Source organism: Parasteatoda tepidariorum, chromosome 10, assembly GCF_043381705.1.
Source record: "Parasteatoda tepidariorum isolate YZ-2023 chromosome 10, CAS_Ptep_4.0, whole genome shotgun sequence".
In the NCBI taxonomy this organism is placed as follows: domain Eukaryota; kingdom Metazoa; phylum Arthropoda; class Arachnida; order Araneae; family Theridiidae; genus Parasteatoda; species Parasteatoda tepidariorum.
Window position 1 is genome coordinate 22,609,881 of NC_092213.1, and position 25,379 is coordinate 22,635,259.

At 31.1% G+C, this 25,379-nt stretch overlaps 2 protein-coding genes across 8 annotated transcripts in view; both read right to left on the reverse strand.

Annotated features, from left to right (window-relative positions):
* The window catches only part of LOC107450709 (monocarboxylate transporter 5-like), a 21,703-nt gene extending 20,527 nt beyond the window's left edge, over positions 1-1,176 (reverse strand). The window contains exon 1 of one of the 3 annotated variants that reach the window (XM_016066564.3): positions 915-1,176. Coding sequence is in view for 1 of the 3 variants with exons in the window: in XM_071186512.1 (XP_071042613.1) it covers positions 915-959 (45 nt within the window). In the remaining 2 variants the exon portion in view is untranslated. The remainder of the gene's footprint in view (positions 1-914) is intronic. The other 2 variants (XM_071186512.1, XM_071186513.1) reach the window with 2 other exon arrangements.
* A 5,406-nt stretch (positions 1,177-6,582) lies between these two features.
* The window catches only part of LOC107450710 (monocarboxylate transporter 5), a 52,049-nt gene continuing 33,252 nt past the window's right edge, over positions 6,583-25,379 (reverse strand). For all 5 annotated transcript variants that reach the window (XM_016066569.3, XM_016066568.3, XM_016066566.3 and 2 more), the window contains 4 exons: positions 14,769-15,000; positions 12,582-12,725; positions 9,016-10,173; positions 6,583-6,863 (listed from right to left, as the gene is read on the reverse strand). In XM_016066569.3, coding sequence (XP_015922055.1) covers positions 6,688-6,863; positions 9,016-10,173; positions 12,582-12,725; positions 14,769-15,000 — 1,710 coding nt within the window. In that variant the 3' untranslated portion in view covers positions 6,583-6,687. The remainder of the gene's footprint in view (positions 6,864-9,015; positions 10,174-12,581; positions 12,726-14,768; positions 15,001-25,379) is intronic.

Below are 25,379 nucleotides of genomic sequence, written 5' to 3' on the forward strand. Positions count from 1 at the left end.
TAGTAACTAAAATAACAATTTAATAGTAAAATTTGATTATTTACAATGTTAACATTCATTTTAGTAGAATGGGTAGACTCGCCCCATACGAGAGATTTGTCAGCAGTTCTATAAAAATATACAGTAACAGCGTAACTGTTAATATTTTCTAAAATCGATTTCACAGCTTTAAAGAGGGATAAATAGCGATTCCGAAACACCTATTAAAAGCCTTTTTTCTTTAATATTTACAAAAGTTTGACCACTTGAAAGTTGACAAACTGAAAAAATGGGTAGACTCGCCCCGGTTTACGGTACGCAATAAAATCTTAATAATTTTTTCAAATGTTAAAAATAAACCACAAAAACTAATTAAAATTTTAAAAAAAGTGTTTTTTGCCCTGATGATCTTACTTTTAATTAAGAAACGCACATTTCCATTTGAACATTTTCGAACTAAAGTACATATAACAAAGAGTTTCAACTCCTCACTGCAATCAATAGCATAGCTGTGTGATATCGATACACTAACACTTATTTTAACTCTTATTTACGTATTTATTTTCTGACTTCATTACTTTAAATCAAAGTCAATGATTTAATATTTTACAATTTCAAATGATTTAACGGTGAACATTTCTTTTACATATTGCATAAAATCCGCATCTGTGATTATTTTTAAATAGAATATTGAAGCAAGAATTACGATAATGCATATTGTTATTATTATGGCTAAAATTTAATTTCAATTATCGGCATGTTTCACATTTGCGTTTAGCTTTACAAACTTTTATTTAAGAATAGTCAAACGTTTTTTATTCAAATTTTTAAATTAAATACACACTATGTTAGCTTCATAAATGCAGCATAAATAAGTAAGATTTGAGTGCGAAATTTATTGATTCAAAATTAAAAAAAATATGTTGCAAGGTTACCTGTTTTTCCGAGACAATAAGTATGGTTTTATCCAATAAATTCATAAAATCATTTTAAAGAATAAAAAATAAATTAATAAAAATAGCACACTTCGAGTTATATTTCGCATAAGTCGGCTACATACATCTCTACTTTTAAGAAAAAGCGACTATCTGATTATTTTATTTCCCATGCCAGTGTTGACTTCAATCCTTCAAGAGATAACAGATTAAAGTTTTATGACGATACACTTGCATTTCTTAGGGAATCTTTTAGGGAACTGAAGGCCAGCCTCATTGCTTGCACAATAAATAAAGCCGGAAATAGAATAATAAATCCTTATTTTGATTATTATTTGGGTGATTCTCACGAAATATGACAATTTACAGTCTCTTGCTCCAAGACCTAATACTATAATACTAAAAGAACTTTTTTTAAAAAAAATTTGATAAATAGCATTGTTGTTAGCATTTTAAAAATGACTTTGCATTAGCATTGACTGTTTTGTATATTTAAAAAATTCAAATAAATTTCAAAATATCATTTTCCTGGTATGTCACAAACAATATTCCCGATAATAACTAGTTTCAAAACTTCCCCAAAATTTTTCAATATCTAATTTTTTTTTATCTCAACCGTTGTAAGCATTTCTAGAATGTACTCAGAGGGTATTGCTATTTACAAAAACTTTGTTGAAAATATTTTTTTCGGTCAATAAATTGTTTGTCACACGAAAATCTGGCTACTTTTATTTAGTGATTTATAACCAAAATAGATAGCGCCAGCCATCAACATTTTATGTTAATAGATTGATTAGAATACCATCCTATTTGAACATGTGTTTTGCATGAATTAAGAACCAACTTTCTGGTTCAAAATCTATTTCAAACAATTTTTCAAGGTGAGTAGGTTTTTATGTTGTCATTTTCCTGTCTTGAAATCATTAATAGCATGAACTACATAGATTTATCTGAGTTATTTCAAAAAATTCTGTTATATTCTGCGGAATGTAAACGTCTTAGGCTAAAATGTTTCATTAAAATAAAGCTATATGCTATAAAATTTCAAATTTGTCATTAACCTGGCTTTCATTTTCCTGGCTTATGAATCACTGGACATTGACGTGTAACCAGAAAATTTTATAAACAGTATACTGTAAAGAGGTGATTTAATGATTTATTTAATGATTGATTATTATGCACAACTTTATTCCGTACGCATCAGCAACAAAAACATTTTTGATTCTTTCCACAGTGGATGAAAGAATTAATTTAAGTAATTCATGGTCAATCTGACATAAAGGCTTAAGTTGAGTTACTTACTATTAGCTTAAAATCACTGTTTCTTAAACTTCTAAGCTAATACGTCATTTTCCTTGCTTTCAAAATTTGGTGAATTTCTATTTTTTTTTTCTTGAGAAAATTTCAATAAACTGCACTAATGTCTGTAAGATATTAATAAATGTGAGTAAATAAATACACACAAAAATTTAGATAATTTTAAAGACTTTAAATTTGAAGAAAATTTTTTTTTCGAATTTTTATGTTTCCAAAGATTCACCCGTTTACTGGTTGTTATGTTAATTATTAGGTTGTTATGTGAAAATGGATTTATAATACTATGAATTGATTGTGTAAAACTGAAGTAAATAAATGCAAAATGAACCAAAACATGATAATGGTTACAGTATAAAATTATTTTCATTTGGTTTAATTACAACTTTAAATAATTACAACAAATACAAGTACGTTATATAACAATTCACAAATTAAAAAGCCATGGATTACAGACATTAGACTATAAAATTAATACAAAACCATTTTCAAAATAAACTACTTTATTAAAAGCGTAGAAACGGGAAAAAATTGAATTCACACACACACACACACACACACACACACACACACACACACACACACACACGCACACACGCACACACACATATATATCAACGCTTTAACAAATAAAGGTTAGATCAGGAATGTGACGTAGATCCTTAGATCGAATGTGGCAAAGCTCACGGTTAACAGTTACAAGTTAGGCGCCAGGCACAAAGTGCAATTTAAATAAAATTGTGGCCGTGACCGTAAGATTGTCAATGAAACAAATGTAGCCGTGATGACTCAGGGAATAGAGCGTTCGCCTTTCAATGCGGCGAATCGGGTTCGAATCACAGTCGATACAAATTCCGCATCCGGCTTGCACTGACCGTAGTACTGACGTGAAATATCCTCAGTGGTTAGCTCCATCAAAAGGTCCTCCACGAAGGAAAATTTCTCCCTATACTCGATCCAGGAAATCCCTTGTCTTCTGGATTGGGTTCAAAATGACAAGGCTACGGAGTTGAACATTAGTAGTCGTAAACCCATAAAATTGGGTCGGTTGTTCAACGACGGTTATGAAATAAAATAAAATTAAACAAATGTTGTCTTGAGTCGTGGTGGCTCCAGGAGGTGATCCAGGCTCGAATCTCAGCCGTGACTGGTTGATGCGAAATCTTCTCCCAACTCACAGCAACCATTTTTTTAACGTTAAATATTCCCAGTGTTATACCGACCATAATCCTCTTGCCGTCGTTGTAATAGTGAAAAGTTATCGTGGTTTTTCTCTCCATTAAACGCAAATTCATGTTAGTTCCATCAAAAAACCTTGCAAGAAGGAAAGTTTGTCTCATTCCTAGATTTCGCTTATCTTCTGGGTTTGTTTTAAAATTACAAATATCACTGAGTGAAATTGACAGTGACATGTTTTTGTATTCACAATACTGTCAGCTGCCCCCAGAAACAGCACCGTGAAAAATTGAGCACCGCATGGCAGTATTATTCACAACTCTGCCGATAATAACGTCTTTTAAAATTTCCATAAGTCCCCAGTAATATTTACAGCATTGTTCAAAACATCAACTTTGTAAATTTTACAGTTTCCGTAACTTTTAAAATACCTTTTTTGCGGGATACTTTTTCCAGACAATATTTTGATTTAATTTCACTTAGCCTGTGACCTAGTCAAGTAATTTACTCTCTGTCATCCCATGTGTATGTAAGATAGGAAATTTTTTTATAAGTTTGGCTTTACATGGTAACTACGTTGTACTAAAAATTTATGCCAAATTTAAAAATTAGATTTTTGCAGATGCATAAAACACGTTGCTTGATTTTAGGAGGGTACTATTTCAAGGCAGATTTTTTCCCCTTTAGTTCTTTTTTTTTCGAATGGCAGGCACTGAACTTTATTCGTTTCACCTTAGAAGATGCCAGATGTGTTACTCATTTCGCGTTACCCAGTGGGCACCTGTGAACCAAAGTCACGGAGGCGATTAACATTGCCCACGCCACACTGCCACAAACCCATTCATAGGGTGGGCCACATTCACACACAACTTAGGACAGCAGAAGAGAGAGAAATATCCATGCCCAGAGCGGGATTCGAACCCGCGGCCATTGGCCTTGCAGTCAGGCGCGCTAACCGCTCGGTCACCTGGCCGGCCCCCTTTAGTACTAATATCAGCAAAAAGTTATTTTAAATTTTTCAATAGATTAAATAATATTTACTTGTAATGGCAGTGGTCAGAAAAACTACATTATTTTTGTAATTAACTGCTTTTACAACTACTTTGTTACAAATTTAGTTAACTACAACTGCAACTACTTTTTTTTAAAATGTAGTGACTACATACTACTTTGGAATTGTAATGACTATTTCGCTTCTCTGAGGAACCGAACTTTGCTTTAGAAATTAATTTACACATTAAATTCAAAATGGTTTTGAATAAAAAAATTGGCTTATACTAAACATGAGGAATTACTTATATTTATTCATGTTTCTATAAGCCATTTTGTTATTCTAAAACATTTATTTTTTAAATTTGATTATTTAGTGTTCAAACTTTTTACGCCCTTCTTGACAGCGAATAATTAATTTTAGAGATGCTAGAAAATTATCAAGTACTTTCAATTTTGTAAAGTGTTTACAGCTCTTTTATTTCTTCTAAGAAATTAAGTGCATTGAGAATAAGTTTCCTTCCTTTGAAATAACATCATTGTTTTGCGAATGAACATTTGCCTATGAAAGTGGGACTAAAGTGATAAATTATCTATTATTCCTAATGGCTAGCTTAAATATTAGTTATACGTGACTCTAAATACGTAGTTATTGTTAACTCACAGCCACGAGGGCATTTGAAATTGCATCCTTTGACAGACTCTAGAAGATTTGTAGCCATCAAATTTGTAAAATTAGTTGTGTTAGAACTTTTTTTATGTACTAAACTAACGTAAAAAGTAGTTGCCAGGAATCGCTACAAACTACTATTTTTTTTGTATCGCACTACTCATTATACTAAAACTAAACTCAGTGGCGCGACAGCCCATAGACGGCCAAGGCCTACTGTGCCCATCTCAGTTTTCTTGACCTTGGGCTCTGGGGTGCAGGAGCAGATGTTCCGGTCTGGAGGTCAACCAAACGCGGAACCCCCAGTGTTTAGTTCTCATCTATCAACCCACTGAGGGAATGAAAGGCTGATTCACCCTTGCCCGGCCCTAAGATCGAAACCAGGACCTGTGGCATGGAAGCGCGAAGCGCCACCACTCAGCCACCTGGAGTCGCTCACTATACTACTTTAAAAAAAAAAAAAACACCAAACAAATTGCAAAAAAGTAGCGACATCAGTAGTTTCACTACTTGTAGTGAGATACATCCGACCACTGTGTAAAAGGCATTAAAGAATCTTAAAAATCCTACCAAATAGCAAATATATCATACTTTTTTTTTCATTTTAAAAAAATTTTTATCGTTTTACTGTTTAAATGTTTTCGTTTAACTTTTACAATACAGATATTTAAATTTAACATCAAAGAAACAGTGAATTTCAAGAATGAGTCAATATTTTTTTTTTTTTTTGTAATTTGATATACGTTGAATTTCACCCATCACTCATTTTGTCGTGTAAGGAATAACAGAACTGGTAAGAAATATTTTTTATTGCTATTTTGTTCAGATAAATCATTACGTTAAAAACTATATGGGTGATTCTTGATTCGAAGCATACTGAACTATTTATGCAGTCAGTAAGATTTCAATCTATTAATTTCCTTAACCACATTCTCGAAATTATTTCCTTAACTTGGTGAATTTTTATGAAAAAAAAAACATTTCAGAACTTTAATTAAAGTTGTGTACAGTGCTACAGTGCGCAAAAAAAACATGAACCAGACTGAATAACTTTTGATCCAATAATCAGAGCACAATCTTAAAGGTTCGAAGGAAAGTCGCATTTTTGAAAATTCTCGAGATATGTTGAAATGCGCAAAATGTAAAATAAACATTAAGGGGATCCAAACTTTGGACAACTCTCCTGACTAAACAGATGGGATCATGTTTCCCAGATTGCTGCTACCCCCTATATTTTGAGGGTCAGAAATCAGAATCCATCGGTAAAAGGTTATCTTATCAAGAAATGTAGCTATGAAGAAAAAGTACGTTTTGTGTCTTATTTCGTAACTTATAATAACGTCTGAATTAATGAATTTGCATGTTTGACATCACCCCTTTGAATCATTGAGATTGTGTCATAGAACGTAAGGATCCGATCATTAGTTCAAAAGTTAGTTAGAGTGGTTCATTTATCTTTTTACGCACTGTACACTCATAAATAGACTCGTAGAATATGATTTAGTAAATATGATATGATAAATTATAAATATATAATTTTATTTAAAAATCAAATATTTACAAAAGTAATGCCATACTTTTTTACTACATACAAAATTAATTAAAAAATAAAGTTTTGTATTTTCAAACATTGTCAGTCCTCTTTAAAAGCTGAATTTCACTGTGCCTTTTGATCTCTTTCTTTTCTCTTACATTTGAAAGCCAAGGAAGTAAAAGTACAGTAATGCTGCAGAAAATATTCATTGCTGTAAGTAAATAATATAGTCCATCATAGGAACCTAGGTTTCCTCTAAAATACCCTGCAAAAATTGAAATATGCTTTACGTTCTACAGAATAAAAAAAATTATCTAAGTTTAAATAAAATGAAGTGCTAACGTAACGGAAGATAAATGCTTCGATTTGAATGTTTTTTTTTTTTAATTTCTTTACGAAAAATACCTCACAAAATACGTGGTGAAATATTAGTTTGATATTCTGTGCTTTTAATTATTATGAAAGTTGAGTGAAATAGATTGAGTGAAATAATAATTACTAATAAACAAATTATAGTGAAACACACTCATCTAAACATGCTATTTTTTGATTTAGAATCGATTAAGAATGACAACTAAATTATTCGAAATTTGTTCACCAGTTATCATTTAAACATTTCAAGGGAATTCGTAAATTATTAAATAATCGTGGAACTCAGAAGGAAATATGATAGAGTGTAATGTATAAACAAATTAGGTTTTCAAAGATAAGTTCCGTATGTTTGAATATGCTAAATTTAACGATAGCGATATTTAAGCAATTTATTTTGCCTTTTTCGTCTTTTCTGCTTAGGAAGCAAATTTAATTCTCATTATTTTCCAAAATTACTAACCGATTTTGTCAGTAGATGGCGCTCCTAACTAAAAACAATTATTAATCATTTTTCTCAAAATAAATTCTATTTTTACCTGCAACGTGACGCAATCCAGGAAAAAAATTATATGACGCTCGAAAAAAATAGTTTAAATGGAATGCTCTTACATGCATTTTTACTGTTTTATAGTGATCAACACCATTTATTGGAAATTTTGAATCGAATTTCGAAACATGGTTAGAATAAATCTCCCATTTTCCAAGTAGAACGATGGAAATATTGCATTTCTATGTCTTTCCATTTTTCTTTGAATCTTTAGTCCAGTTCTGCTTTAATAATTTAAATTGACAGTCATTTTTCAGGGTTGTGCCACTCATGTCTGGAAGAAAATCCTTGTGTGTTCCCAGCTCATACTGTTCGCACTATATTAATATGAAACACACATTCACTCATGTATGAACTAAATTTGGACAAGGATACTAGCTAAAATTTCTAAAAGAAAACTTAGAGAAGTACGAAACAGCTCAGCATACTTAAAACAAATAATGTTATAGTTAAATAAACAGTATAGTATAGTTTATTATCATCTTGAAATATCCCATAGATTGCAATGCTAGTATCCTAATGATAGTATACTAGTAATAGAATCCTAATACTTATTTTATAGATTACAATAATAGGATAACGATGTTAGTTTAAATTGCTGGAGAAACTTTGAGAAATTAAAAACAACTCATCTGTCTTAAAACAAATAATGCTATTGTAAATCGAATAGTACAGCTGAACCATCATTTTTAAACATCCTATGGACATCCCGTTCACTTTAAGTAGACGGCAGTTTATAAGGACAAAAATAAGAGATAAAAGTTTCGATATTTCCCTAATTTGTGAAATTTTTTTTTAAAAATTCCCTGTTATTTTAAAGGATTTTTAAATTCCCTGCATTTTCCAGTTTTTCCCTATTCTCCCTGTCAAGTGGCAACCCTGTGTGTGCGGGGGGGGGGGGGCTCATTTATCCACTGCATGCAACCAAAAGTGCTCATACAAATCTAAATAAAATTGGATTAAGTGAATTATAAAGAAAAAACAAATCTGTGATCTGTACTTATTCTACATTTTTTTAAACTATAATTCAGATTTTTATCAATGAGAGGTGATATTGTTAAATTTAAAGGAGCATAAGGTAAACCAAATGAGGTAACAGCAAATGTTTGTCTATTCTTTGCAATGTATGAATAGCTCCTTTCAGGAATATATATTACCGAAATTCCCGCAAATATATTACCGTAATTCCATGCCAAAACTGCTCGACTGGGCCATCCTGACACTGGAAGTAGCTATTACGAGATGCATTAAGGCACCGAAACTGGATGCAGATAAATATTTTTTATCAGCCACCCCTATGAGTCTCAAATGACCCATATTTTCCAGGATGCGATGAAAATACAGCATATAAATCTGATTAGTTCTATCAATATTTTTATCTCTTAAGTAATCCTGCATGCAGAACTGATTAAAATTTGATAAATAAATTACGAAAGAAAAAGAAATCTGTAATCTATACTTATTGTCCTTTTCTTAAAAGTGTAGTTCAGTTTCTTACCTATGAGAGGTGATACTGTTAAACTCAAAGGAGCATAAAGAAAACCAAATGATGTAACAGCAAATGTCTGTTTATCCTTTGCAATATATGAATAGCTCATTCCAGGAATAATGTTGTTCATGCCACCAATCGCAAAAGATATTAGCATAATTCCAGCTATCATCATGCCAAAACTGTTCGACAGTGCCATCCAGACACTGGAGGCAGCCATTACAAGATGCATTATGGCACCGAAACCGGATACAGATAAATACTTTTTATCAGTCACCCATGTGAGTCCCAGGCGACCCACAATGTCCGGGATGGGTTGAAAAGTCAGCATATAAATCTCATTAGTTCTATCAATATTTTTATCCCTAGAATAATCAATCATTGTTGTCAATACCACAATTAACGTATAGGCAAATAAAGATTGTGTAATTGATAGCGCTATGAATGTTGGGTCTTTCATCACGGCGAGAGGGTGCCAAATATTCCTTCGTCCTTTAGAAATACACTGTTTAGTTTTCATTTTCATAAAATATACGCGCTTTTGGTGAAGGGTGCTTAAAGGAGGCTTATCATCAACACTTTTTGTAACTTTTGAATTATTTATTGCATGTTTTGAACTGACATTGTCTAATTCTTGAACGTCAACTGCTTCAGAGTGTAATTGATGACATCGTGTTGAGCCAGAGGAATTACTAATGAATGAACACATAGTTTGCACATGATTAGGACAATGTGACACAGTTTCCTCAAAAACTAATGTTGATTCTATTGGGCCATCTTTACATGGGGAGTACTCATTACATTTTGCCGGTATGCACAAATCATTATCAGTTCTTTCTTCGTTTAATAAGCTATCTGCTTGCAAGTCGTTATCTTTATTAATATCTTCTAAATATGTTTTATTATGAAGAGCACGTTTAGACCCTGTTGCAACTGGTTTATGCAGAATTATAACGAAGGGTATTGCATTTAATATGATGCCCGATGTCAGTAAAAAGGTTCCCGATAGGCCATACTCATTTAAAAAATATATTATAATTGATGGGAATGCGATGGAACAAACACTTGGTCCAAGATTAAGTAACCCATTAGATATGGCTGCAGAATCATTATCAAAATAATCTCTGATGATGCTGGGCAGCAATGCTGTTACTGTAAATCCAAATCCTATAGTTAAAGAAAACATAATTGAAATTATTTTAGAATATAAATAGCATAACCACAACAAGATTAAGTAAGAATAACATTCACACACCGATGAACTAAAGCCATTAATATAATAATAAGATAGAGTAATTATTCCGTTAAAAAAAACTATGTGTTAAAGTTACGGAAAATTTTTTTCAGGTGGTGTGGTATAAAACCATTTATTTCACAGAAAAATACTGTTTTTTTTTTAAAATAGACTCCTGTTATTTTACCAGATTAGTGCTGCTTTTTTCAACAAACAAACTCTGTTGTTTAAAAAAATCCAAACAAGAGTAGCATTCATACGACCAGCAGTCGATACTATATATATATATATATATNGGTCAGTCGATAATATATATATATATATATATATATATATAAATTTAAAGTTTATAAGATTAGGAATAGAGAATTGAACTAAAAATAATTGTATATAGTGAATTAGTAGTTTAATGGTGCCAGAAAAATAAAAGATTAAAATTATATTAAGATATTTGAATTGGAATGAAATGAAAATACAAGCTCCAAGAAAAAGAATTGGGATAATATGATAAAAAAAAATTCATTGAACAGTACATAATTATATTTGGATATTGAATATTCTCAGTCATTGATAGGTGAATAAAAAATGTAGTGCAAGTACAAAACAAAGCAGTAAGAAACAGAGCTTAGCGCAGTTACAAAATTGGTTCAATATTCAAGCTACGTGAAGTTGATGAAGAACAAATAGGTACCACTAGAATTAAGAATAAAGTGGAATGACATAAATTAAGCAGTTAACATAACAGTATTCAATAATTGAATGATTAACATTTTTCGATAAATAATAGAGGTATTTCCAATAACATCTCAATAAAAATAAAACAAAAGGTATTCATCACATACAGGAGATTTTGAAGAAAAAAAAAGATGAAATGGAGATACTTTTAAACGCTGCACTCATATTCTTTTAATTCTGCCTTATATTTTGTTTACATCACACCTTCACAAGCCGAAATTCTTTTTTGACGTTAAGTAACACCACAAACAAATCAAATTTGGAGAATATAAATTTAAAAAAAAAAAAACATGTACGTTTGCTTAAATCTATCGAAAATGAGCGTATTTTTGAAATTTATAAAAAAAGCATTTGTAATCTAACGTTATACATTATAGAAGATGTAAGACAAAGATGGATTCAATGGGTATTATAGAGATAATAAAATAATAGCTCTTATTTTCTGAAATTAACACTTAGGAAAGTATAAAATTAAGGAGATAAATAAAAAAGAGCATTTATTTGCTGAAACAAACACTAAGCATAGAATTAAGGAGTTATATGAAAACGAGCATTTATTTTCAGAAATTAATACTTCGGAAAGTATAAAATGTAAGGATCTTAATATAAAAGAAACATTCAGAAGTATAAAGAGGCACATAAAAGGGACATTAAAGTTACTGAAAATGGACAGTGAAACATTATGGCGAAATGATTGATTTTATCGTTAGTTAATTATCAAAAACATAAGGGTCATAAGAATTTGCATCAATAATCAAACCAAAGGGAAAATATGTTGTAAAAGGAAATTAACTCCCTAGAAACAAGCCAAAATCTGCTTCTCAGAGAAAGAAAAGGGATCCATCAAAGTCAATGTTAGAAACAAAATGGCGCAAAAATCGAATTAGCCGTTAACTGATAAATTTTAGAACAAACCTCCAGACCAGCTATAACCAATTAAAATTTAAGAAGTTTCAAGTTTGAAAAATTAGTGATTAAGATGTAAAAAAAAGAAAAAAAGGGAATTCACGCCTACAGTGTGCGATTTTGCGAAAACAGACCCATAAACTCTGTGTTTTAAATGTCAAAACAAAAGGCAGCAGGAAACCAAGGGCGGGAATAAAGGGGATTTTCCCGCTCACAGGAAATTTAATATCTGACATGAGGTGCAATGACCGCTGAACGCAAAGAAGGACATAAAAAGTTAAGATCCTTTTCCAAAAGAAAAGAAAAATTTTACGAGACAAAAAATTATTATTCTTCCTATTTATGTTTAAATTAAGAAAACTTCCTAAATTACGAAAACTCACTCGAAAATTTCACATAGAATAAACTAAAACTGCTATGAAATTAAGGGTAAATAAAGACTTAAAATAATTGGATGAAAAGATTGAAATAAAAAAAAAGAGTAATTGTAACATTACGCTAAAAGTGTAACTGTTACATTTATACTAAATGTTTAAATAATTGAAATTAAATTTGTTTAAACATTTGAATTATGAGTTAATATTCAAATACTAAACAAAGAAATTAATATTTTGCATTAACATTTAATTTAAATTTTATTGCCCAGCATTTAAATTAAAATGTAACAGTAAAAAGTTAAATTTTAAAAATAGGAAATTACCATAGAATAAGCCTAAAGTTACTGATAATATTATGTAGCCTTGTGCAAAGTAGCTTGTACTGACGCCAATTGCGGCTAGAGAGCAACCCACAAAGGCCATACATTGTAATCCAAATCTTTCCACTAAGATTCCAAATGCAAGACCTGATGATAAAAAATATAAAATTAGTACAATGCACATTTCAGTTTGATATCAGAAAATATTACAAAATAAAATTGTTGTTTTTTTTAAAAATTTTATTGTATGCATCAACGGCAATGTTGAATTCATTTGCACGAAATTTTAAGAAATGTTGTGCCAAAAACATAGGATCTGATGAGATTAGGTAGTGAAAATAGAGTTTAATTGCGTAGCAATAAAATCAACAGAAGCTATTTATTTAATTGTGCAATTAATTACGTAATAATTAAAACTTGATTTAAATTGGTAGCTTGCTACAATGTCAGCAAATTGAGCAGCAGTGGCTCTGGGAATAGAGCAATCGCCTCCAAATGAGGTAATCTAGATTCGAATCCCTGAAGTGGTTGGTTAAGACGAACTCTGCTCCCAGATCTCCCGACCACAGTGCTGACGTAAAATATCTTCAGTGGTAAATGGATCATGGGTTAGATTACCCTTGCCGTTGGGCTAACCGTTGGAGGTTTTCTCAGTTTTCCTCTCCATGCAGCAGATGTGGCTAGTTCCATCAAAATGTCCTCCACGAAGGTTAGTTTGTCCTAGTGCATGATCCAGAAGTTCAAAATTACAAGGCTATGGAATTGAACATTGATAGTCGTAAACTCAGAATCGGGTCGGTTGTTCACTACCGATTTTGAAATAAAATATAAAATAAAATTTAAGCATATTTAAATTGTAAGTTGAAATTACTGTTTTGGTGCTAAAATGTTGGAAGTCATATAACGGGCAGTAATAGGAATAATTAAAAGATGTGTAGCGTTTTGAATATAAACGAAGATCATCATCAGTTTTGTCAAGGCCCTAAAATGAAAGAAATATCATCGAATCATTCGAATTTCAACGTGAGAATAGCGGAAAAGAGTGGCCGATGTTTAAAAGTATGAACCGGATAAGGCCGAATTGACGATATAATAGGTGGGTTAATTTCGAAAGCCTGAATTGAAACTATTATTCGACTGCGGGCGAAACATATGTAATGGTTTAAGAAACGAATGGAGAATGGTATGGAACGGAATTTAAATATGAGGGACTGACAAACAACAGGAAAAAAGTCATCAACTAATTATTTGCATATTTTTAAATATGGAATGATTCTAAGAAATTCATTTTAGCGGGCACAGTGATTATTTCAAAAGTCAGTGAGAAGTCAGTCAAAAATTTAAATCAATGATTTTTTGTTGAGCAAAGGAATTGCGTTTGGTATATTGATTTTATACATGTATCTTTTATGCCATTCAAATAGAAGTATATATATATATATATATANCTAGCATATATATATATATATATATATACTGTCAGAAAAAGTAACCAGCAAAAGAAAATGAGATAAAAAAACAATTTGATTTAGTTTTGAACAAGACACGTCCGTAATTTGAATGGCAGGTAATTATTTCTTAGAGAAAACCTTTTGAATGCATTTCATTTTTTTTATCAGTTCCTTTTATCAATTATCATTTAATTAGTTTGTTATCAACCAATTTCACCATTTATGAAACTGTATAATCTTTTAGTTGTATCCGACTGGATGAAAATTGTCAAATTATTTTTTTGCTGCCGATATTTTAACTTCATTGGCTTTAAAAAAAGCCCTTAAATTTTGGAGCTCATGTTTTTAAAAATGATATTATTGTTGCTTTTTGGTATACTGACTGACGGATGGTATGTTATATATAGAATACTTGGTTTATAAGACAAAATAAGGAATATGAAAAATGTTACATACTTTGCTTTGTCATCGTATAGAATATTTAGGCTCTTTACGCAAAATAAGAAAAAGATAATTCTAATGTATTTTTCCAAATCATTGTATAATATACATGTAAGTTAGTCATTAGACTTTCTACAGAATGCCTAGATAATGTGAAATATTAATTAATTCATGTTCTGCCGACCAATTTTCGGCATTCTACAAGATGCAGAATTTCGTGTAATGTCGGAAATATCTACAAGGATTAACATACTGATTAAAAGTGCTTAGAATTATTTTTGCAGAAATATATACTTACCTGACAAGGCTCTTACAATGGCTAACACCACAAACGGAATTGCTGCTAAGTCCCTTTCGATTTCATATTGTTCAATAACAGCGACATAGAACAATGCAAACATTTTAAACGGAGGAAGTATCAAGCAAAAGACAACAGAACTTGCTATTAAAACTCTCCAACTATTCCAGCTTTTTAGGCCTTTCCCTTTTGCTGCGTAGCCTTCAAGGGTTTCTCTAGGTTGCTCTTTAGGCTGGATATCGAAAACGAAATGCGTATTAGATACATAACAAGATACATATAAACATACATAAAAAGAAATGCTATGCATAGTGAATAAAAGAAATCACCTTGAATAACTTTTGTTCTAATGGTAAGATTTTCTTAGTGTTAATCTTAATCGCCTAAAAGGTTAACCCTGAATATGCTATTATTCAGGACTAACCCTTTAAGTCATTAATTATATTAACCCTTTACTTAATCTTCTTAGTCATTGACTATGCGAACCCTTTAAGCTATATATTAATATCAATTAGTGATATTTCAGTAACCGAATTACCCAGGTAATCCTACTTTCTCTAAATAAGCAAACCTCTTTTTTTTTGGCAGATTTGGATTTATGGCCAACTAAATAGCCGCATTCTTGAAAATAGAGTTCTATTAATCTCGAGACTCTTACTTGTGAAAAAGGTATAGTAGAAATAATTCTAATCTCTTTTACCTGGATCTTATCTATTTACCAGACTTCGCTCGCAAATCTGCTTCGCTTGTGTTCAAAAGAAAACGAATTCTAATAATTAAACAATTTTAATGAGAGGATGGACTTAACATGAAAAACGATCTTCTTTCATCGAAGCTATAGAAATCAAACTAAAACAGAAAAGAAAAAAACATTAATGTTCGTTCAGTTCGAGCGCCATCTGTGGGCATTCAAGTTAATCTGTTTCATCCTCCGGCCCCAAAAGACCATTGAACAAACAGTTTTCGGTCCTTTTGATTCTTAGCCAAGTTCACAAGGATATAGTTGTTGAACTGGTCTTTTTAAATTAGTTCCATTAGAAAGTCTAATTGTGCACGATCGAGTCTTTCCATCACGTCCAGGATGGACACAGGTGACAATCCCCATTTTCCACATGAGTCGAGGAAGTTTCTTGTCGTACACTAGGACGGTTGAGTCTTTGGTTGGCAAAACATTTTCTTTCTGTCTCTTTAACTGGTGGGCCGTTCTTAGTTCTAGAACAGTGTTTCCCAAAGTGTGGTACGCGTACCCCCAGGGGTACGGGAACAGTTTAGCGGGGGTACGCGTTCTTATGCGAAATATCTTGCAACAGACGAAAATTTCAAAAAATTTAATTTAAAAACAAAGCCAGTCATTAAAATTTACGATTACGTATTTTTCTTTTACTATTTTTTGCAGAGTTAACAGTTAATATCTACAATCAGTTGTGATTTCAAAGTTTTGTGTAATTGTTTTGTAGTGAAGGTTTGTAATAAATTCTACTTATTTTGATTATTTTAATAAAATATAATTTTTATCCTTAACGTAGAATTTTTTACCAAAAAAGAAAAGTAAACATATTTTTAAAAAAATACATTAATTTTTTTTATTAGTGGTACACAGCGTAACGAAAAATTTAGAAAGGGTACACAAAAGTCATATGTTTGGGAAACACTGTTCTTGAAGATACGATATTTCCATTTTTTCCATAATCTTTCTAAGAGGGAATTTTTTTGCTTCCATCCTTGTTCTAGATTAGATTTGCTAGAAGTTGATTGAGTCGAAGCTGTGGGAGAGCAACAAGCCTTCTGCCTATGAGGAAATGTCCAGGTGTAAGCGGTTCAGGTTCCTCAATATCACTGTAGACAAAGGTCTATGGTCTGGAATTTATAATTGCTTCAACTTCAATAACTAAGGTCTCTAATTCCGGAAACGTCAAAGATGTTCTTCCCAATATTTTTCTAAGGCAAATTTTTGTAGATTTTATCAGTCTTTCCCAGAATCCGCCCCACAAGGCAGCTCTTTCAACGATGAAATTCCATTCTATGTTTTTGGTGGCAAAATAATTCTGAATTTCTTTGTCCTTTAAAAATTTCCACAATAAATTTATCTCAATTTTTGCTTTTTTGAAAGTTTTTGCGTTGTCAGAATACAGTTTTCTACAAAGTCCTCTGCGGGATACAAAAGGAACGTTTTTGTAGTCAGATCTTCAGTGAGCTCAAGATGGACGGCTCTGGTGACGGCGCAGGTAAAAAGCAAGCTTTTTTCATTCCGTTAATACTCTTCACATAAAGAGGACCTGCATAGTCAATTCCTGTTACTTCGAATGGATGAGCCTGTTTAATACGGTCTGGAGGGAGAGGAGCTTCGTCTTGGGTAAAGGGCTTAGCTCGAAATTTCTTGCAAAGATTGCAGTTGAAAATAATACTCTTAATTCTTTGACTTCCTTTAATAATCCAATAGGTTTCTCGAACGTCTGTTAATGTATCGGCAACTACTGCATGTCCTAATCTTTCATGACTTCTGCGAATTACAAGATTCGTAAAGTGACTTCTACTGGGCAGTAGCATCGGAGATACTTCTTTGTGACTAATTTCAGCATATCGAAGTCTGCTCTGCAAGCGAATGATGTTATTTTCGTCTAACGAAATAAAAAAGTTTTTCAATATTGATTTCGAAGATATGTTTTCTCTGCATTTTAGTGCTTTTAATTCTTCTCTAAAATGCTTTTCTTGAGTTGTCTTTATCCAATATTCTTCTGCTGATTGTAATTCTTCGCAACTAATAGTTCCGGTTTTTCTGTTTTCTCTATTTTTAAAATTAAAGATAAATCTTCTTATCCAGGCAGTGATACGTAAAATTTTCGTTAAATTTCCAAATCTTTCAATATTAATAATTTTCTCCATCTCTGAATCTATTGAAAGAACTACTGACTTGTCAACCTCTTCATTATCGATAGTTGCAAGCTCTTGATTTTCCTTAGGCCAATTATCTTCACTTTTTATTAGCCATTGAGGGCCGCTCCACCACAATTCTTTGTCAAGCAGATTTCCTAAGGATTCGCCACGAGTTAGCAGATCTGATGGATTTTCGTCATCAGGACAGTGCGACCATGAAGAAATGACAGTTTTTGAACGAATTTCAGTTACACGATTTTGGGCAAATGTTTTCAGCCTTTTAGATTTTCCACGAATCCAGTGAAGTACTATCATCGAATCTGTCCAGAATCGAACGGAATAGTCTGTCACAGATGAAAGGCTTTTCTTTACATATTCAAATAATCGACTTCCAATTACAGCTGAGAGTAATTCAAGTCTCGGAAGTGTCAACTTTCGAAGAGGGGCAACTCTGGATTTAGAGCAAATTAACGATGTTCGAAAATGTCCACCATAGTCTGTATATCGAATATATAGGACTGCACCATACGCTCGTTTGCTCGAGTCAACGAAACAATGAAATTGAAAATTTCCCTTTTCTTTAGCATTCTTCAGATAAAATCTAGGTATTTCAAAGTTATTTGAGTCTTTTAGTTCATCACACCATTTGTTCCAGTCTTTCGTTATATCTAATGGTATAGGATCATCCCACTTGAATTTTTGTTCCCAAATATTCTGAAGAAGAATCTTTGGTCTCAGCGTAAAGGGATTAATAAATCCAAGATGATCAAATATTTTCGATGCAAATTTTAAAATTAATCTTTTAGTTAAAGGATTAAATTTGTTACTTAATTCAGCAAACTTGCATTCTAATTTTAGCGTATCATCTTTCGAATTCCAAATGTAACCTAACACCTTAGAAGATTCATTTGAATTTTCGTTGCAATTTACGGACTGATCTAGTTTTATCTGAAGAGATTCCGAATTTGTTTTCCATTTACGTATATTAAATCCACCTTCACGTAAAATTTCTTTTATTTCCTTATAAATTAAAAGGCATTGGTTTTCGTTATTTAATCCAAAAATCAAATCATCAACATACAATTTAGAATTTAAAATTTTATATGCTAACGGATATTTACGTTCGTACTTACTTACATGATATTTGAGAGTTGCAGCCAACAAAAATGGACTTTTAGTAGCACCAAATAACACACGCGTCATTCGAAAAATTTTAATTTTTAACTTCTCTTTACTTTCAAAATTGTCCTCGAACCATAAGAATCTAACTGCATTTCTATCTCTTTCATCTAACAATATCTGCAAAAAACTTTGCTCTATATCGGCAGTTAACGCGAATGATTTGCTTCGGAAATCTAAAAGTAATCTGAAAGAGTCGGGATTCAGATTCGGCCCGTAATGTAAACAATCGTTCAATGATAATTTATTTTGCGAGTGGGATGAGGCGTCATAAACTATTCTTAACTTCGTTGTAGTTTTATCATCACGTATGACGGCATGATGAGGCATATAATATTCTCTATCCATATTCGTTTCACCCTTTTCATTTATTTCAACGGGTTCCACTATCCCCTCGCAAATTTGCTTCGATAATACATCCCTATAACGATCGTAAAATTCCTTATCTTTATCAAATCTCTTAACTTTCTAAGCGGTATTTCGCGATTTTATAATTATTTTCTAAATTTTCAGCATTTTCATTCCACGGTAATTTTACCACGTATCTATTGTTCTGAAATTTTATATTTTTCTCAAAATCCTGTAAGATAAATTCCCCATCATTATTAGACAAATCCCTTTTTTCGTTTTCGATACCCAATACGTCCAATTTCCAAAAATTTTGCAGAATTAAATCTGAATTTTCTTCACTCGAAGAATCTACGACTACTTTCATCATTTTCTCTCGCTTTCACTTTTTGTTTTGTTTTCTAAATAAGATGAACCGCTCAAGACCCATCCGAAAAGACTATCCATTGCAACCAGAGAAGTATGTGGAATCCTGTATATATAACCAGAAATAATTATTCCAATAATTGTCGGCGCCAATCAGTAGTCTGACGCAAGAACTTTCACTTCGTTCCCACGGTGATTCATCTGCGAGTGTTAAATTGTTTACGCAGCATAAATTTCTTATTTCTCTCTCTGGCCGATGAATAACTGCATTGCTAATAGCGTGGGTAGTTAACGCTTCTAATTGCATCCTTTTCGTAGGATCATGAATATTTCTTAAATTTACTAAAACACGATCTATTGTTTCTTCCTGGGGTTCTATCGAACCAAAAGGATATATTTTTACAGTTTATTTCCCTATCGTTTTTAATTTTAACTGATTAAAAAGATCCGATTCGACAAATGATTTTTGACTACCTAAATCAAATAAGATACGTATTTCAGCTCGTTTGTTTTTATTTTCTGCTAATACCGTCGCGGTTTGGAGTAAAATATTACTGCTCGAATTTTTACTTTCTGCAACAGAAGACACAATAGTTTCATTTTGGGGGACTTCGGGTTTTGATTCTAAAAGTTTATCATTATGTTTTTTACTACAAATAGTACAAGCAGGTTTCTTAACACATCGCCTGACAATATGAAATTTTTCTAGACAATTAAAACACCTACCTTGACGTAATAAACATTGTTTCTTTTCGGCAACACTTAATTTACATTCATCATTTTTATGATCATTAGAAAATAATACACATTTATTTTCATTGCTAATAACATTTAAAGCAGCAGCACTCACATTCCTATCGTATCTCAATTTTGGGAATTTATTATTTTCAAAACCAGAAAATTCTCTTTCATTTCTATTTTTAGAATAACCCTGAAAAGAATTAGATTCTTTTTTCTGAAATGAAAATGTTCTTTATCTTATTTCGATTTCGGATTTTAAATACTCTAACAATTTTGTTACGTTCCATGAATCTGTTTCGTTTTTATATTCGCGATTATAATTTAAAATTAAACTATCAAGTATTAATTTAGTTATAATTGGGAAAAGTCAATTACCGTAACTTTCAAGTTCGATGCCAAGTGATTCTAAAATACGTATTTGAATTTCACACGTATCGTATAATTCGCGGAGCGCTATTAATATGTGATCTAATCAAAATTTATTTTTTGCCGTATCGCTCTTCAAGAATATTAATTGCAATATCGTAGTTTTTCTCAGACAATGTCAAACCCTGTATCGCGATTTGTGCTTTTGATTTCAGTAAACTTTTTAAGTATGTGAATTTGTCGATTTTATTCAAATTTTGATTATTATGAATCGCGTTCCTAAACTGAGACCAAAATTCCTGAAAGTTTTCATGATTGCCTTCAAATTTTTCAATGTAAATCTTAGGTAATTTAATTTTAATTTGAGCTTTTGAATTTTGGAATAAGTCACTAACAGTTGTATTTGAGCTTTCGACGCTAACAGTTTCTTTTTCGATTGCAGTCTTTTTGAGAATTTTCTCAATTTTAAACTTATAGAGAATAATTTTATCTCTACATTCTTCAGATGATTCAACTTCTGCTGTTATTTGTTTACAGTCTTCGATTTTATCAATAATGAGTTTATCTAGTTCAATCATTTGTTTTTCTTTTAACTGTACAAGTGCTACTTCTAAATATTCTAAATTCGAATTTTCTAAAGCTTCGTCAATTTTAGTCATGAGTTTAGTGGCACTTGTTCTTAAACCGCCTCTTCTCGTTTTTAGTTTCGCTTCATCCGTCATTTTCGTTTTCAAATTCTTATAAACAACAAGTAATAAACAGTAATAGTCTCGGTGTTTTCGGCACCATGAAAAAGGTATAGTAGAAATAATTCTAATTTTCTCTCTTACCTGGATCTTATCTATTTACCAGACTTCGCTCGCAAATCTGATTCGCTTGTGTTCAAAAGAAAACGAATTCTAATAATTAAACAATTTTAATGAGAGGACGCGGACTTAACATAAAAAACGATCTTCTTTCATCGAAGCTATAGAAATCAAACTAAAACAGAAAAGAAAAAAAAACATTAATGCGATTCGAGCGCCATCTGTGGGCATTCAAGTTAATCTGTTTCAACTTGCTTGAAAACTTGCTGTCCGTTTCAAAAATACGCAAATCGAAAGGCAGTCGACATGTTTCAAGCTTTCAACTGGAGGCCAATTTTTAAGACTTGCCTATTGTGATTGAGAAGAAACAAAAGTGATTTGAAATTTATCGTCACTTTTGCTTCTTCTCATTCATGTCTAGCAAGTCTTGAAAATATGCGCTTATTTTAGAGCGCTTGAATTATGCTGACTGTTATTCCAGATAGGGTCCCATTATAGTTAGGAAAGCTGTTCAAAGTTTGGATCCTTTAATGTTAAATTTACTTTTTGCTTTTTAATTCACAACTATTCAAAAATTCTACCACCTGTTTATGAAATTTGTTTACCCAAAATTTTTTATGGAGTAATAATTTTTAATAATTATTTTTATTTTTTGTTTAATAATAGTCGAAATAAGTTTGAATTGCATGGCAAGCAAATGTTTGTACAGTTTTAAAGTATGTAATTTTAAATGATAGAATACAAAATTTCAACGGAAACAGTTGAATAAGTTCATGAAATATGAATTGTTAAAAATACGAGTTTTTGATATCTTATAATTTTCAAACCATTCGACTGATTTGGTTTTAAATTTTTTATGTTTTCATTTAGAATGTAAAACGTTGTATATCTTAAAATTAAAAAGTTTTCCCACAATTACTAAATTAAATATAAAAATAAATAATTATTGGAAATGAATTTTTCATAAAAATGTATGGATAATTTCACGGAATTCGGAGCTTTTCCTTGAAGGGGTGCAGGAGTTTTTTGATATGTGCAACTATTTTTCAGATACATAGTTAAAAACGCAAAAAAGTAAAATTAACATTAAGGTGCCCACACTTTCAACCGTCCTCTTGATTAAGCTTGCACCAGACAAATTGCAGCTACTTTTCATTATTTTGATGATCAAAATCTAAATCCCTCGAAAAAAGAATATGTTTATTCAGAGAAAGAACGTTTTTGTGTTTCATTCCGCAATTTAATTAATACGAAGTATGAATTAATTAGTATATTTGAAGTCAGCTCTTTGGTATCTTAGGATGTATGATTTTGTGCGGGAAAACCCGATTATTAGAAAGTTACTTCAGAGTTATATATTTTTTTTATTGCTAACTGTTTAAAAGCAACTTGTTATACCAAACTATAACTTTTTTATGAAAATCTAAATTCATCGGAAAAATAATATGCTTATTCCGAGAAATCGCGTTTTTGTGTTTAATTCCGTAATTTAATTTATACTAAGTATAAATTAAAATTAGAATATTGGAGGTCAGCTCTTTGGAACCTTAAGATATATGTTTTTAGTACGAAAAATCCGATAGTTAGAAAGTTGCTTCAGAGTTATATCTTTTTTTTTTATTGTTCACTGTTTAAAAACAACTTTTATACTAAACTATTATACTGCATAGTTTCACTACAAGACATCGTTGTCCTTTCATTTTTTCTCAGGTAAGAAATTTACACTAAATAGAGATTTCGAAGTTTTGGCAATCACACATCTAGGGTAGTAAATAGGCAAAAAGTTGTTTGAAAATCAACAAATGAGTAGAGTATAGTAGGGGAGAGTTGGATAAAACGGGATAGTCGGACAAAACGGGATACGTCGCCTAGGGACCAGACTATTGCAGCTATCCAGTGGACAACGACAGAAACGTGTTATTCGACAGTGATTATATCATTCTCGGTGCGTCCCGCCTTGAGATCACTATTTGATAGAAAGTTGTAGGTCTCAGAATTTTTTTACTCTATTTTTTTGCCATTTTCTACATTTACGTGCGTTGTTTTTTACATTGTACTGCCTACATATATGGGAATAAAATTCCGGTGAGTATTAAGTTTAATTAACCATTTATTTACCAATATTTTTATGTGCAGTCTATCTAATTTTCTTTTCACATTTACGCAGCAACCATGTTTGTTTCAAAAAGTGACGGAGTCGGACAAAACGGGACCCTTGTGAGTTGGATAAAACGGGATAAAGTTTTTCATGTTCCGTTTTATCGACCTATTTATTTATTGGACTATTACATTTTAAAATAGCCATATATTAATGTAGGCCTAGGCTTTTTAAACAACTTATTTATATTAACTATGGATATTTTTTGAATAATTTAGTCTCTTTATATAGTAATGCAAAATTTGTTTATTAACGTTCACTATTAAGCATTTTATTTTCGACTCTAGGATTTCACATCTTTCTTTAGAACTAATTGTAATGTATTTCTCTGATAAAAACTTTTTTATACATAAACAATTATTATACATAAACAATTATTTATATATTTGCATTATTTATTATTTTATCTTTATATATATGCAAAAAATTAAACATTGTAAACCCTATCCCGTTTTATCCAACCCAGGTATGCTAAAACGGGATATGTAAGAGTTTGGAAACGAATTTTTTTTCCTATTTCGCTGTCATTAAAATTAGTTGAAAATATGTTTTTTGTGTGCTTCAATAAATGTTGTAGCTACAAAAAAAAATAATGTATTGTTTTCCTAAACAGATATTCCGTAGTAGATAAAAACAATAATGGTATCCCGTTTTATCCAACTCTCCCCTACTTGCCTAACGATATTTAATATTTAACGATAACGATTTTTAATAATATCATTATTTTCGAGTTAAAGGATTTTTAATATTTTCATATTGTGTTCCATAATCAGTGGCTTTAATTTTTGAGTTTTATATTGTAATTTAATTGACTACTTAAAATATAATTTTTTTTATATAAAAATTAGGATATGCGTATTTTTTAAGCAATGTTCAAAAGACATTATCAATAGTAAAAACACGCAATCTTTCTCTGATAATACCAATGCCGTGTTATTCTAGTCATTTCTTAGACACGCGAAATGATTTTTTACCAAATAGCAATTCATAATACAATACTTCTTAGGGTTTGAAGCGTCATCTTAACGGTTTAAAAGGATATTAAAGATTTTTATTTCCTTGATGATGAAATGCTTTTCAAGATCATTTGTGTATTTTAAAACTTCTTTTGAAGGCGTTTTCTTCTTTGATATGATATTTAAATATCAGAATATTTTATACTTTTCTTTTCTGTAATTACCATTACATTTTTAAAATTTTTTTGATATTTTATTTTTTAATGCAAAATTTTTTTCTTCAAAAGAAGTTCGCGTTTTATATCACTATTTAAACAATACACTTGAAGTTTTGTTAAATTATATTTAATTTTATTGAATAGTTTGTACAATAACATAAGACAATATATAGAGAAAATACATACTCGATATAAAAGTTCTGACTTAAAAATTTCGCATTAATATATAACTTAGATTTTCGATATAGTTTGAAATAATCTGCTTCGAAATACTGGATAATACTGATAATGTATTTTAAGAATCTTTGCCTAAAAATGAATAAGATTTTAAAATTAATGTTTAAGCTAGACAAAAAAGTAAGAAAGAAATGTCAGCGAAATATGACGGATTTCTATTGAAGAAATCTAGATTAAAACACCACATTTTGATTGTCTGATGAAATTCAGTGTGTTAATGTTTGCCTTTCATCTCTGCTCTATCGGGAATCTAATAGTATTTGAGAGTTTTAGTTTCATCTTCCGTCATAGTGATTTGTCCAATTTTAACAAAGCATTCTTTAGGTCAATATTAAATTTCATTATTATTTTTCAATATCAAA